Source organism: Anastrepha ludens, chromosome 4 (genome assembly GCF_028408465.1).
Source record: "Anastrepha ludens isolate Willacy chromosome 4, idAnaLude1.1, whole genome shotgun sequence".
NCBI classification, from domain to species: domain Eukaryota; kingdom Metazoa; phylum Arthropoda; class Insecta; order Diptera; family Tephritidae; genus Anastrepha; species Anastrepha ludens.
In genome coordinates this window covers 69,655,696-69,669,010 of record NC_071500.1, presented here as the reverse complement: position 1 = coordinate 69,669,010, position 13,315 = coordinate 69,655,696, and the positions used below count along the sequence as shown (strand labels likewise).

General features: G+C 35.8%; 1 protein-coding gene across 2 annotated transcripts in view; it reads right to left on the bottom strand.

Moving 5' to 3' along the window:
- The window catches only part of LOC128859723 (potassium voltage-gated channel protein Shab), a 160,799-nt gene that overhangs the window by 25,213 nt on the left and 122,271 nt on the right, over positions 1–13,315 (bottom strand). Inside the window, exon 7 of one of the 2 annotated variants that reach the window (XM_054096765.1) lies at positions 9,302–9,415. The exons of the other annotated variant lie outside the window; for it this stretch is intronic. Within the exon in view, the coding sequence (XP_053952740.1) occupies positions 9,302–9,415 (114 nt within the window). The remainder of the gene's footprint in view (positions 1–9,301; positions 9,416–13,315) is intronic. 2 annotated transcript variants of the gene reach the window in all.

Here is a 13,315-nt window from a genome sequence, read left to right as displayed (position 1 = left end):
TGCTTCATGTATCACATTCATGCATTGAAAATCACTTAAAACAACTTGGCTATGTTCAAAAACTCGATACGGGGTGCCTCATGAACTGAAAGAAACACATTTAACGCAACGCATTAATAGCTGCGAAATAATCCATTTTCAAAACGACGGGTAACTGGCGATGAAAAATGGGTTGTTTACAATAATATCAAGCGGAAAAGATGGTGGAGGAGGCTAGGTGAACCAACTCAAACAACATCAAAAGCTGATATTCTTCAAAAGAAGTTTACTTTGAACTCATACCACTAACCGAACGAGCAATTCTGATGTCTACATTGAATAACTAACGAAATTAAACAAAGAAGTTGATGAAAAGCCGCCCGAATTGACAAATCGAAAAGGTTTTGTATTCCATCATGACAATGCAAGGCCATATATATCTTTGACCACTCGGCAAAAATTATTGGAGCTTGGTTGGGATGTTTAGCCACATCCACCATATAGACCTGACCTTGCACCATCTGATTACTTTTTGTTTCGATCTTTATAAAACTAATTGAATGGTCAAAATTTCAATAATGCTGATGATGTCAAATCGTACTTGATTCAGTTTTTTGCTAATAAAAACCAGAAGTTTTATGAATGTGGGATTATGGTTCTGCCTGAAAAATGGCAAAAGGTCATTGATCAAAATGGACAATACATTACAGAATAAAGTTATTTAGTTGCATGAAAAAATTGTCTTTGATTTTCTAAAAAATCCGCAATTACTTAGTTGCCAACGCAATAATTGCGCAGTAGAGATTTTAAGTCTATCTATACGGTAAACAATTTCAAGGTTATATAGTTATATAGTTTGAATCTTGATTGAAGGAATTCATATTATAGTCCGGAGACTCATAACTGAAGTTTTTAGTCTATAGCTCAGTGATAAGAGGTTTAAAAGTCGGTATGTAGGGTTCTTATAGAAGAAGTCCGTGGAATCTCAAGAATTTAGACACATTTCCGACAATATTATGTCTTTGACTTTTATTTTTGAAAAAAGTGATAAGTGTTATTTAGGGTCCCTGATTTTCATTGTAGCACAAAAAACACTCATACACTCAGTTGGCCACGTGATCGCTATGTAAAGAAAATTTGTTATTGAATGTTTATTATTAATAGTTAGAAACTCTGAACTGCCTTGAAAATAGTTAATTATTGAACGACTTTCATTAATTTGCACCAATTGAAATATGTCCACTGCGACTGAATATTTTTGAGTAAGCACCAGAATTTACTAGGTATATGTTTAAAACTACCAACTAACAAATAAATAAATACTAAATAAAATATTTTATATGGAACTCCTTTATTTTTCTACGCGGTTAATATGGCAAAACTAAACTAATATAACACTTCTGAAATCTACTTTACATAATATTAAAGAAACAGGCAAGTTTGATGTTTTTCTAATTTCCAAACTTGAAAGATTGCCTAAATTTGCCATGTAATCGCCAAATAGTCGGCCTGTTCCACTACTAATTTTGCATCTGCAAGTTGAGCTGCCAAGTACAGCAATTTATTTTTGAGCTGAGTAGTGCCAGTTCAATTTAGCTTCAACTCAAATTGATTATTTCAGGTGTTCTCAATCTTTTTTGTACTGCGACTCACTTTACTTAATTAATTTGCTTTTGTGGCACCCTTTTAACCCAGATATTCTTATTATACAATGCTTTAACAATGCTTCAAATTTGCTAACAGATTTGTTGTTGTGTAACAGAACACAGGGATCAGCAAAGCGCAAGGATAAAAAAAATATCTTTTCAGGTTTGCAACACAGTTCGACAGTATAAAGGAATTTACGAAAACCAAGAAAATCCTTAATTCATTGCCCAGAAATTAAAAAAGTTTGTCTTTGTAGAAGTGTTGCCTTCGACTTAAGAGTTTTAGCAATAAAGTTCAGGAATTTAGCTGGCAACGCTGACTGGAAAGAGCCGATTTTTCTTTAGATTGAAATTGACAATCTTGAAACATAATTTGAAGGAATGAGAGGCATTATTAATAACTTAACTTTTGAGAAACATGTTCGAGTGAGGGTTTTATCGAGAATCTTACTTATTTAGTAGAAATCAACTCGCTTACCAGAGAGGAAAATCATGTGAATGAGCCTTACACGATCTTGTCAGCAAGATTGAAGCCGGGCTGGAAGGTGACAAGTACACATTGGGCGTATCCGTGGACATAGAGGGGGCTTCAATAATGCCACATTTAATTCAATCTGTTCCTCTGCCGAACGACATGGAATTCATCAAACATTTGCAAAATGGATATATTCCACGCTCTCTGAGAGATTGCTAACCGGTGGTGAGAACAGTGACGAACTAACTACCGACAGGCCAGGCAAGGATGCCGCCAAGAGGGTGTTTTTTCTCCGCTGTTGTGGTGCTTCGTCATAGACTCTCTACTAACGGAGATGCAGGTCTAAGCATATGTGGACGATGTCTGTGCGCTAACATCGGATAAGTCCCAAAGAAGGCTTTGCATGAAAATGCAGAGAATTCTGGATAAAATCGTCAACTAGTGCGCAAGACAAGGTCTTTCCGTCCATCCGTACAAAGCTACGTTAGTCTTCTCGAGAAAACGGAAATTGGATGGACTTAGCCTTCCTGCACTGAGTGGCACAGTTTCTCTGAGAAAGTTAAATATCTGGGATTAATCTTGAATAGGAAACTAACTTTGAAGACACATGTTTTGCCGAAAGTGAATTGCACATTAAAGATTTTTCAACAATGCTGTTGGTAAAGCTTGGGGTCTGAAACCTGCTGTGGTCCTCTTGATATACACAGAACTTATTAGAGCAATCTTCACTTATGCCTCTAGGGATTGGTGGCGACCAACCATGGTTAAGTCCACACGTCAAGAACTATACAGATTGTAAAGAATTGTATATTTAAGCTGTACGGGTGCCATGAGCACAATCTTCGGCAATGCCCTAAATGCTATGCCTGATTTCTTCCCAGTGGATCTTAAGATACAGAATGAAGCAATAAAAACAATATTCCCTAAATATGGTTTCTGGCACAAATATGGAACTTCGGAGAGAGAAAACTTTAAATTGGCACCCAAGGACGATTTTCATTTGAAAGGAAATTTGATATCATTGCGCTAGCAATAGAGTACTCAAGAGCGCATTTAAAGAGGTTTGACGGATATTTTTATTTCCGATGAGCCGAAGACTGAAATAGGTTCTGGAGCTGGATGCTACTTAAACGATAGTAATTATCATTACACTATGGGAGGAATGGCAACTGTTTTCCCCAACGGAAAATAAGAAGCTTAATTCTGTTGCAAGACTTAATAAGCTTGTGCTTCTATGGGTTCCAGGACACCGCGCTATTCAAGGAAATGATATTGCCAATGAATTAACCAACTGTGGATCAGCGGTTACCCCGCAGGGATCAGTGGATCAGCGATTATATATGTAATTTACATAAAGCGCGATGGACCAGTCTCTTGCTTTCTGCCACTTCTCCCTTTTTCTCCTTGACTATCAAATCTTTTACTTTCCAGAGCAGGGAATACAATAGGCTTTTCAACCTGAGTCTTTCAGGAGTTACCATTCTCAATGTGCTTTCTGCCTCGCCCTTTTCAAATTTAAATTTTTAAACGTAACTTTCTGAAATCTCCTTAGAGTCCTGACCCTAATCTTAGAGCACGCCACAGCTACTCATTCCCCTCGAAATCGACGTAGTTTTTTGATTACTATGTAATTATATTTTATTCCTGCTTAAAGTTAAGCAAAGAATAAACACAACATTGGAATGTATTGCACGACTTACTAAAATTCTGCCAGCTGAAATCAACAACCAAAGACATTTTTGATACTGACGAAATGTATTGAAAAGAGGGGTTTATCGCGGGACAAAATTATGCATATTGACACTGATGGTGCACATTAGAAGTGGGAAATACAATGATTGCGTAGCCAGATATAAGTAAAATACGTCACCGACACTAAAATCGATTTTTGGTCAGTTAGTCGATTTTTTTTGAACGGAAAATGTAGCTAGGATGCCACAGAATCACACACGACAAGAATATCTGTGAATTCAACTTGGTACAAGCACATCATGCCGAATAGATTATAAAATTTGAAGAAAAAGTAATCAGGGCACCATTTTCAAAAAACACGCGTCGAATGATGCAACTCTGTGCGTCTTAAGCGTTTTAGCTTATGGGGCTCATAAAGCAATATAAATATGTAGATATTCCGTAAATTTGAAGCACTATACTCCTATGTATGTATGTATGTCAAAATGTTAATCTTATTGTTAAGTTTAAGGGAGACATTTTATAAATGCAAATACATATGTACGACTGAATGGTGTCTGTGGATTTTTCTATTTTTACCTTTCTCTGTTTGACAATCGCTTTCCGAAGAAGTTTAACACACACTAAGACTTATTTAGATAACTCAAGCTTACATTCTTCAAATTCAAAAAAATTTCTTTATGACAGCAAAGGAATTCATACAATAGCTACTAAAATTGAGAAAGCGAAGCAAACCAATACCTTCTAAATACAGTTTTAAATGCTAGTGCGGAACAAAGTACATACGTGTCCATATTCAAGGCTAACATTTATCTACGTACTTGATCCTACTTTTTTACACTTTAGTGTTACAAAAGAAAATTAATTTAAAAAAAAATAAAGAAGTGCCCGATTCCGTCCGACCCAACTTTATACCCCCGTGCACATTTTAGTAAAATTGAATTTGGGCTGGCCGTTAATTTTTGAAATTAAACAAACTCATAGAAAATTTGGCCAAAAGTCGGCGTGGTTTTTACCCGATCTCAATAATTTTTATGTCCGATCGTTTGAGGTGAGGAGCAATACGTAATAAGTTTGGGTGAGTTTTATTAAGTCGTTCTCGAGTTACACGCATTTACCAACAAGTGAGTGTGGCACTGCCCATTTTCCAAAATTGAACGTTTCTACGAATTTTGAGTAATTTTGTTTTATTTAACAGAGATATCACGTTTTTTCCTATTTTGAAAATCTCCCTTATGTGTAAGGCCGTTTAGTTATTGACCGAATTCAGTTATTATCACTACCAAACTATATAGAGCAAGAGTAATATGTGTACCAAGTTTTAACGAAATAAAGTCAAGACTGAATTTACTTACTTACTGCTATTCTGATCTTCTCGTGGAGTATTGGACCTGTACAATAGATCCATACCGCAGTATATTATGTGCTACTATCGAGTTTCCTATCGATGGTTCTGTGCCAAGTGATCGCTGGAGTGCCAGGTCGTCTGGAACCCTGGGGATTATTTCCTATGATATGATATGGTTCTCGGGTTTACGGATGTGTGACCAATCCACCTAATAATCCTACAGTTTTGTGTACGAGACCATACATCTTCGACGAGCCTTTCCATGCTTCGCATCCATAGAATAGTACTGATTGGAGATTGGATTCAAAAATACGCATTTTTGTTTTGCGTGAGATCTGGCCCGATTCCCATATGTTCCTCGCATGCCATGTCTGAATATAATGACCAAATTATTGAAAAGCCTGCTCACAATACCAAGCATCTAACAGTCATCCGCTTGTACTATCTAAATGTCTGGTGAAAAATAATATTGCTCCTCATTTTGTTTATTTCCAAATTTGTAGATTTAGCTACTTCAAACATTTAGCAAGAAGAGTGTTGCTTATGAAGGAGTTAAAAAGAGGGCATGGCAGACCACCAAAAACATGGAAAAAGACTAAAAAAAATGTCACGCGATGCAGAAGCGTGAGTGACAAGAAGAGTCAGGACCGTGTGTCCTGGAGATATCACACGAGGAGGGCCAATCCGAAATAGGATAAGGCTACGCAAAAAAAGTATAGTGTGTTTCTTTCCTTCTAAAATGTGAAAATTTCAACTTTAACCAATTTATCACTCCCTCCAATTGTTTCAGTAATACGAGAAGGTGTAAGGGCTGCCCTACCGTAACCGGCGCTGAGTCATATTAATAACTTTTGCAAAAACAAAAGCCTCCCTCAGACTAAGACCACGACTTATACTAAATTTTTGTAAGATACCTCAATTATTGTTCCAGCCGAAATATTATTAGACGGTCGTATGGAACTCCAATTATAAGAACCATAGATGCATCAGAAATGCTGATATTTAGGATGCATACTGTGCATTCACCGTCTACCTACACATACTTAAGAGTAACACCGGCTGGCTCGTTGAATGATGATTTAACGTGTTTGGAATGAGATATAGACTGATTGCTTTGGGCAAATTAGAAGAAGTTTTTTTCGGACAAAGTATTGTCAGCCTTTCTTATGACCATTATTAATGAAGTTCTAAAGAACAGGAAGGCATATTCAGCTAAACTCTATTTTTTAACACGGGCTCGCTTAAGCAATGCCCTAAAAATTACTTATGGGAAATGAAGTCCATCTGAGGGAAAATGGCAAAATGCCCCATTTTTCGTGGTGAAATATCGAATACAAATGTTTGGCATATTTGATCCCTTTGTGGAAAATTTACCACTACGAGTAATAAACTCGTATTAAAATGCTCTTCAACTGAATGAAAGCTGGAATAGTGCTCTTGCTTTATTATTTTTAGTACTTTTCTTGCTGCACGCGGAATTATTGCTAAAAATGAGTCCATAGTTTATTTTAGTTAATAGTCAATAATGGCAGAATATAAATAATTTTTTTTTTAATTGTATCACGTTGCTTATGAATATTTGAATCCTTCAGAAAGCCTTCTTTGAAGCCTTTAAACGTTTTGAATTAGCAGAGGAGCAGGTTGCAAGGAAAAGAAAATAAAACAAAGTTTATACAGGGAAAATTTAAAATTACAATTTACAAAAACAACAAAAAATGCCTACTTCATTATATAATAGATGACTAGATACGAAACTCTTTCATTTTGTATGAGGACTTGTTAAAATATTTGGCAGCATTGCCAATCCCTGGGCTGATAGTCGAAATAGCGGGCAATTGTTCTACCAAGTATTCGTTAAATTAAAAACTTGTAATATTTTATGTATTTCTTAATTTGTGTTTAAATTTTGAATAATTTCACTTAAATCTGAGTTTTTGAATTCTTTGTCTGTTTACGTATTTTATACTGATTGTGCCTATTTCTATTATATGTGGGTGTATACGATTTCGTGTCACATCGATGAAATCCTCGGCGTATTTTTTCTACTATGATTTCTAGTTTCTAGTACATTGAAAGTTGGGCAGAGTTTGATTAAGTGGCTTTACAGAGCCAAATATTTTCCAAAATTTTCGAAAACATCTGATTTATTTGTTGAGCAGAAACGTTCTTTTTTGAAGCAAATTTACTTCTTTAGCTCCTGAAAGATCGAATAGTTTACATATTTGAGAAATAGAATTATATGGTCGGTGGTTGTATTTATTGCTAATTTTTGAAATGGTCCTACCTCAGATTTGGAACAAAATGTGTACCAAGTCTCGTTAATATTGGGTTGGGGAATAAATTGGCAGCGTCTTTATATTTTCTTTGATTTTAAAACGATTTCTTTGCTGTTTGGCAAAGGCTAAGTATTCATTCGATAGAACTCTTTTTGCTCTACAAAATTATGTTAATTGTATTTTTGCGTTATTTAATTTTTTTTAATAGTTTTGAGGCTTAGAAATGGAATACCCAGGAGGCAAAAATCAACATTTTCGACATCTGCTCTTCTTTGCTTTTGATCGAGATCAAAAAGCTGCCAAAGCAGCACGGAACATTTGCGTTGTTTATGGGGAAGGTGTCGTAGGCGAGTCTACAGCATCGAAATGGTTTGCAAAGTTCAAAAATGGCGGCATTGACGTCGATAACACGTCCCGCAACTTTTTTTGAATTCGATGAAGAACGTCTCAAATCACTTTTGAAGGAGAACAGTCACCAAATCAGTGGAAAAATGAGCCGCGATCATAAAACGATTCCCAATCACCTTCATTCAATGGGATTTACCGAAAAATTGGGAGTCTGGGAGCCTGGGTGCTTTACGAGTTCAACGAAAAAACAAAGAAAGTCATCTTCGAATTGCATCTCAGCATCTTGCTCGTCATCGACAGCGCATTTTGTAGCGAATCGTGACGGGTGCATATACATCAATATGAGTGGGTGGCTATAGGAGACACGCCAAAGCCGAGAGTCAAGCCGGATCTTCATTCAAAGAAGATCATGATCAGTGTTTGCTGTGACTGGGAGGGCATAGAGCACTGCGAAATGCTCGAAAAGAATGCTTCGATCACCAAGGAGCTCTACATTGCCCAGCTACACCGCATGAAGGAGGCTATTGGATTGAAAAGCTGATCGACATGGTCAAACCATACTCCTTCACGACAACGCCAGGCCTCATGTTTCACAAGTCGTCAAAGTTACACTCCAAGAGCACGAGTGGGAGGGCTTTCAGCATCCGCCGTATTCTCCGGGCCTTTTTCCGACTAATTACCATCTTTTCCGCTCCCTGTCAAACCATATGAAGGGCATTACTTTCGATAACATGGAGATCCTTAAAAACTGGTTCAACAACTCCTCTGACACCAGACCAGGCGATTTTTCACGGAACGGCATCAACGAATTGGTCGAAAGGTGGGAAGAGGTTGTAAACAGCAACGGCGAATATATAATTAATTAACTTATTGATATAATTATTGCTTTTTGCTTAAATAAAAGTCTTCGGTAAAAACGCCACGAACTTATTCCTCAACCCAGTATATCTTAACTTTTATTCGAGGCATTCGATGCTTCTTTATTTTGCTGCTAGATATAACTGTTATGTGAACAAGGTTATACAATACTCAAAAAGGTGTAAAAATAGGATCAAGTGTAGAAAGGATAACAAACATTGACCTATTGAAGCCAGGGCTGAATAGATTTTATTATATTAAAAGTGTATTATAAAAGTTAATGTTTTTTTTATTAAATATTTATATAAATATACTACTATTAAGTGCAGTAGTGATTTTGTGCATGGAAGAAAGAATGAAATAATTAAAACAATAACAAAATCTAAATACTATTGAAAAGGAGAGCATAGGAAACTGACTGCAAAATATATGAATATTAAGTGCTTCTGTACAACAAGTACGTGTTTGTGAGCAAGCAAAAAACGTAAGTTACAAATTCAAATGTTAAAAAAGTATCGTAGTTGCAAAAATGGTAAAGCAAACATACATTTTTGGTTTTATTATATATATTTTTTATAAAATGGCTTTAATTTGTTATTGGTGTTATACTTAGGTATATGCGCATTAACAAATTATGAGTATTTTCTGCAAAAAACAAACAAAACAAAGTGAAAAATACCTTCGTTGTGCAGAAGCAGCATTCAAACTCCACAGGTACATCCTGTTCCAGATTATCCATTCTCTGGTTTTGCAAATTCTCGAGTGCCACCTGACGTCGCAGCTCGGCCACTTCCTATAAAATTGTGAATAACGATTTGTTTTTGTTTTCTGATTTTGCATATATTTTACATATATTTAATGTTGTTTGTTTTTTGTTTTGGTTATTTTGTTGGATAGCTGGACTCAATTAGAAGTGATAGGATTATAGCCGATGGTATTGTTGGATGAGGGATGGGGGATTTGGTTGGCTGTTAATGTTACGGTAAAAGATTAGGGAATTACTAGTTGCAGACAGGATTTGGGGTTAGAGTGGAAAATTACAAATCTTAAGTGTTAAACAAAACTGAAACGTTGAGTAGTTAAGTAAATATTTGCATGCCAAGCGGCACAGATGCGCAGCAAGTAAGCTTAATGCAAAGCATTGTGCCACATTACAGTGATAAGTGTTAGTACATCAGTATTTGAAGCGGTGCAAAACAAATTTCATAGTACTTAAGTATTTTAATCAGTGTTGGGTAGCATGCCAGCGACAAAAAGATGGCAAGACGGTGGCTTATAAGTGAACGAAGAAAGCGGCGATAGCAGAGCGTCAATTGTATTATGTGCAAACATTTCAATCTATACACACATAGATATACGTATACATACACATATACGTGTAAACACATGCACGTGATTATTAAAGTGCCGTTGCTAGTGCTGGAAAGCGTGCGACTTTAAGTAAAATATACAGATATATAACTTTATAAATATATTATAACATTTATTAAAAACACTAATCAGTCGAACTAGCATAAAATACTGGCATGATTTATTTATGTGCTTGTGCCTATACTGCTATAAATACTTATGTAAGTCAATTTGCAAATGCCAGTGGTAATAATGTTTTATATCAGCTATTAAAATAATGGGTAAATGGGTGTGTGTATGTATTTTATGTTAGTATGTCTTAGCAAGTGCTTAGATAGTGAAAATTTTTATAAGTAAATTCTGTCAAAAAAAGTATCTGGTTTTGGCGAATAAAACACAAAATATCGATTACACTAGAACGAGGGTTGCCTTTTAACAGAGTTGCCTTTGCAACTCTTCGTGTGATTAATAGTAATTCGAAATTTTTGTCGAAAAGTTTTGTATTTTTTAACATAAACTTATAAATGACGTTTTCTCTTACGAGCTTTATTTCTTCTTCTTTCAGTGAGTTGAAAAATTTACCTTGCACAAAAAAATTTCTTATTATGATTTTCGAGGTGGATTATCGAGACTGGAGTGCATTGATCAACTTACTTCGACTTTTGGAGTTGAATTACCACGCTTAGCTACTGTGAAACGCTGGTACAAAGAGTTCCAAAGGGGCTGTCGATCCGTCTAGAATGAATTTCGAGAAAGACCGTCCAGATTCGGTTGTAGTGCGTTAATTGATAACGCAAGGTCATCATCCCTGCCCTAAAAAAGAACTGTTGCTGTTGCTGTTGCACCACTGGAAATTCTGCTGGATTAACAGTCCCGGAGGTGAATTCGGCTCGTATCGTTAACGTAGAACATTGGTGTCAGTCGGCTCAAATTTATCATCAAAATTTTTAATAGTGACGTCAGAAGCACGATTATGATGACCGAAAATATCACCAATTTCACGAAATTTAACTTTACCAGTTCATTATTTCATTATTTTAAAACATTTTTCGGACGAAATTAATTGTAACAATTGCTATTATAATACCAAAGTTATTGTTGAAAAACTCTTTCCTTTAAAACACAAAGCAATATTGGGAAATTTATTTTACAATCTGTGAAGGACAATTCGCATTATGAAAAATATTTAACAATTTCTGAAATATATATATATACATATATACTTATAGTATAAATGGTTTGAAGTACATTTGATGTTTTCTGGACTCCAGTTGATTATTCTGAAAAATGCTTAAAGCTTTCTGGAATAAAACTGAGTTATAAAGCATGTTTCATGCTTTCTGAAATACAATTGGAGAAGTGACAAATCGGACCATTGCCAATTGTAATATATTTCTCTGCAGTAGGACAATATTAGGAATATGCCGAAAAGTAAAAGAAACGCGCCTATTTACTACGCTATAGTACTATTTACTACGTGCCCGTCATTGTGGAGAGTGGGTGGCATTTAGATTTTCTGCGACTTCATCTTTGACAGAACCGGGACACAGTGTCATAGTAGGAAACTATGCGGATAAGCAGAGCATTCTTCAGTTGGTTTCTTCGAGCAAATACAGTGTATACTCTTGGTTAAGTTGACCTTAAGCCAGTTCTGCGAGCACAGATCTACTGGCCACGGATGAATCGAGAAAGCTTTTCAGGATAATCAAGCAGGGACTCCCGATATCATTGAAAGTCTTAATAGAACAGGAATCCATGCGGTGAAGTGCAACATATTTTCAACTGAAGGTTGCTTAGATATGCTCAGCAGTTACTCCTCCATTGACATGCTTTTGTGAGGCTCTTCTAGAGGAATTCTCAGAGATATCTGTGAGTTATTCAATGACTAATAATTGTTTAATGAGAATAACTAAAAAGTCGCATTTTGTAACAAGCCAACCCACGCATAGGACAGTAGTCGTATAACTTTTTGTTTATCGTTCTAAGCACTTCTTATTTTACCGCTTTTAGAACTTTAGACTCAGCCGACGTATGATCTGTCCGCGTTACTCGCAAATACCTGTTTGCTTATCCACCGACCGCGGTGCTTCCCATCGACTACGAAAAAATACATATAAATCTTTCTAGTAACTTTCTTTGGGATGGTGTTACCTTTCATATTCTAAAGTCTAACTATTCCAAGGACTAATGTTTGCAAATCACTTAAAGTTTTTCCCTTTTTTTATGGGATCTAATTCTTATTTTTGGTACATTTTATGGTAAATCGGCCTAGCAAACCACGTAATTGAACAACGGATTCTGGTGGAATAAAGCAAAAAATGTATACCTGTATAGGACCCTTACATGCTTTCAGCAGTGCTTTGAAAAAAAAAAACATTTTTCGGGAATATGTTTTGACTTATTGCTGTGTTTAGGTTTAAGTTTAGGCTTTGGTGTGTTACAAGACTTATACTATTAGTAGAATTTTTTGACAAATAATTTTGTGGTCCATTTTAACCCGCTATGTCTCTGTTATAAGTATTCCCGCAAAAGGGGCAAAAAGCATCTATGTAATGAGGAGACAAGGGTTAAAATGTTAACTATCGTTTTATATACAACCTTATATCTCAATAATTCTATTCGTGCGAGAGAACCTTTTATATAAAATGAGTGAGATTGTTATTAAACAGCGGAGAGTGAAGAATATGAGAGTAAATTTCTTTCCAACATCATGAAAGGTGAACTTTCCAAGCACTCGAAAGTATGGCCGTTGAATGCTTTGTTATGTTCCGTCTTTGCCACAGCCCCTTGCTCATACTTGTTTTAAAGTCAGCTTACAGAACTTGAAATGCTGACTTGATACCCATTATGCCACAGTTAGGTTTGAAAATGGAGGAACTCGGAGGAATATATGGTCAGTCTAGTCAGCTGTGCCCAAAGTCATTGTATGCAATTTTTCTGAATCTGTTGAGTACGCCTTGCAAAAGTAATTATGCCTCCATAATGAGGAAGGAATTAGTTCAGCTATATCTATTTCACTTTCGTGTGTACATGTGAAAATGCAAGTAGTCTGCCTAGTCTCAATAGATGCCTTGATTCAATAACAAAAGGTTGTGTAAAGTTCGATAACCAATTTCGGATGCTACTTAATCCATTCATGAAATTTGGAAGTACGGAAATAAGATGCATAAGTTTATACCTTTCCTGCAAAGTTATGTTTCCCCAATTTGCTATGATTTTTTTTCAGATTTAAGAAAGACGAATATCCTAAATCCAAAAGCTCGTTGTTCGACAAAAAACAATTGCGATAACCAAAACCACACAGAAATACAATACAAATCAACTAAGCTTAACAAATCGGTTC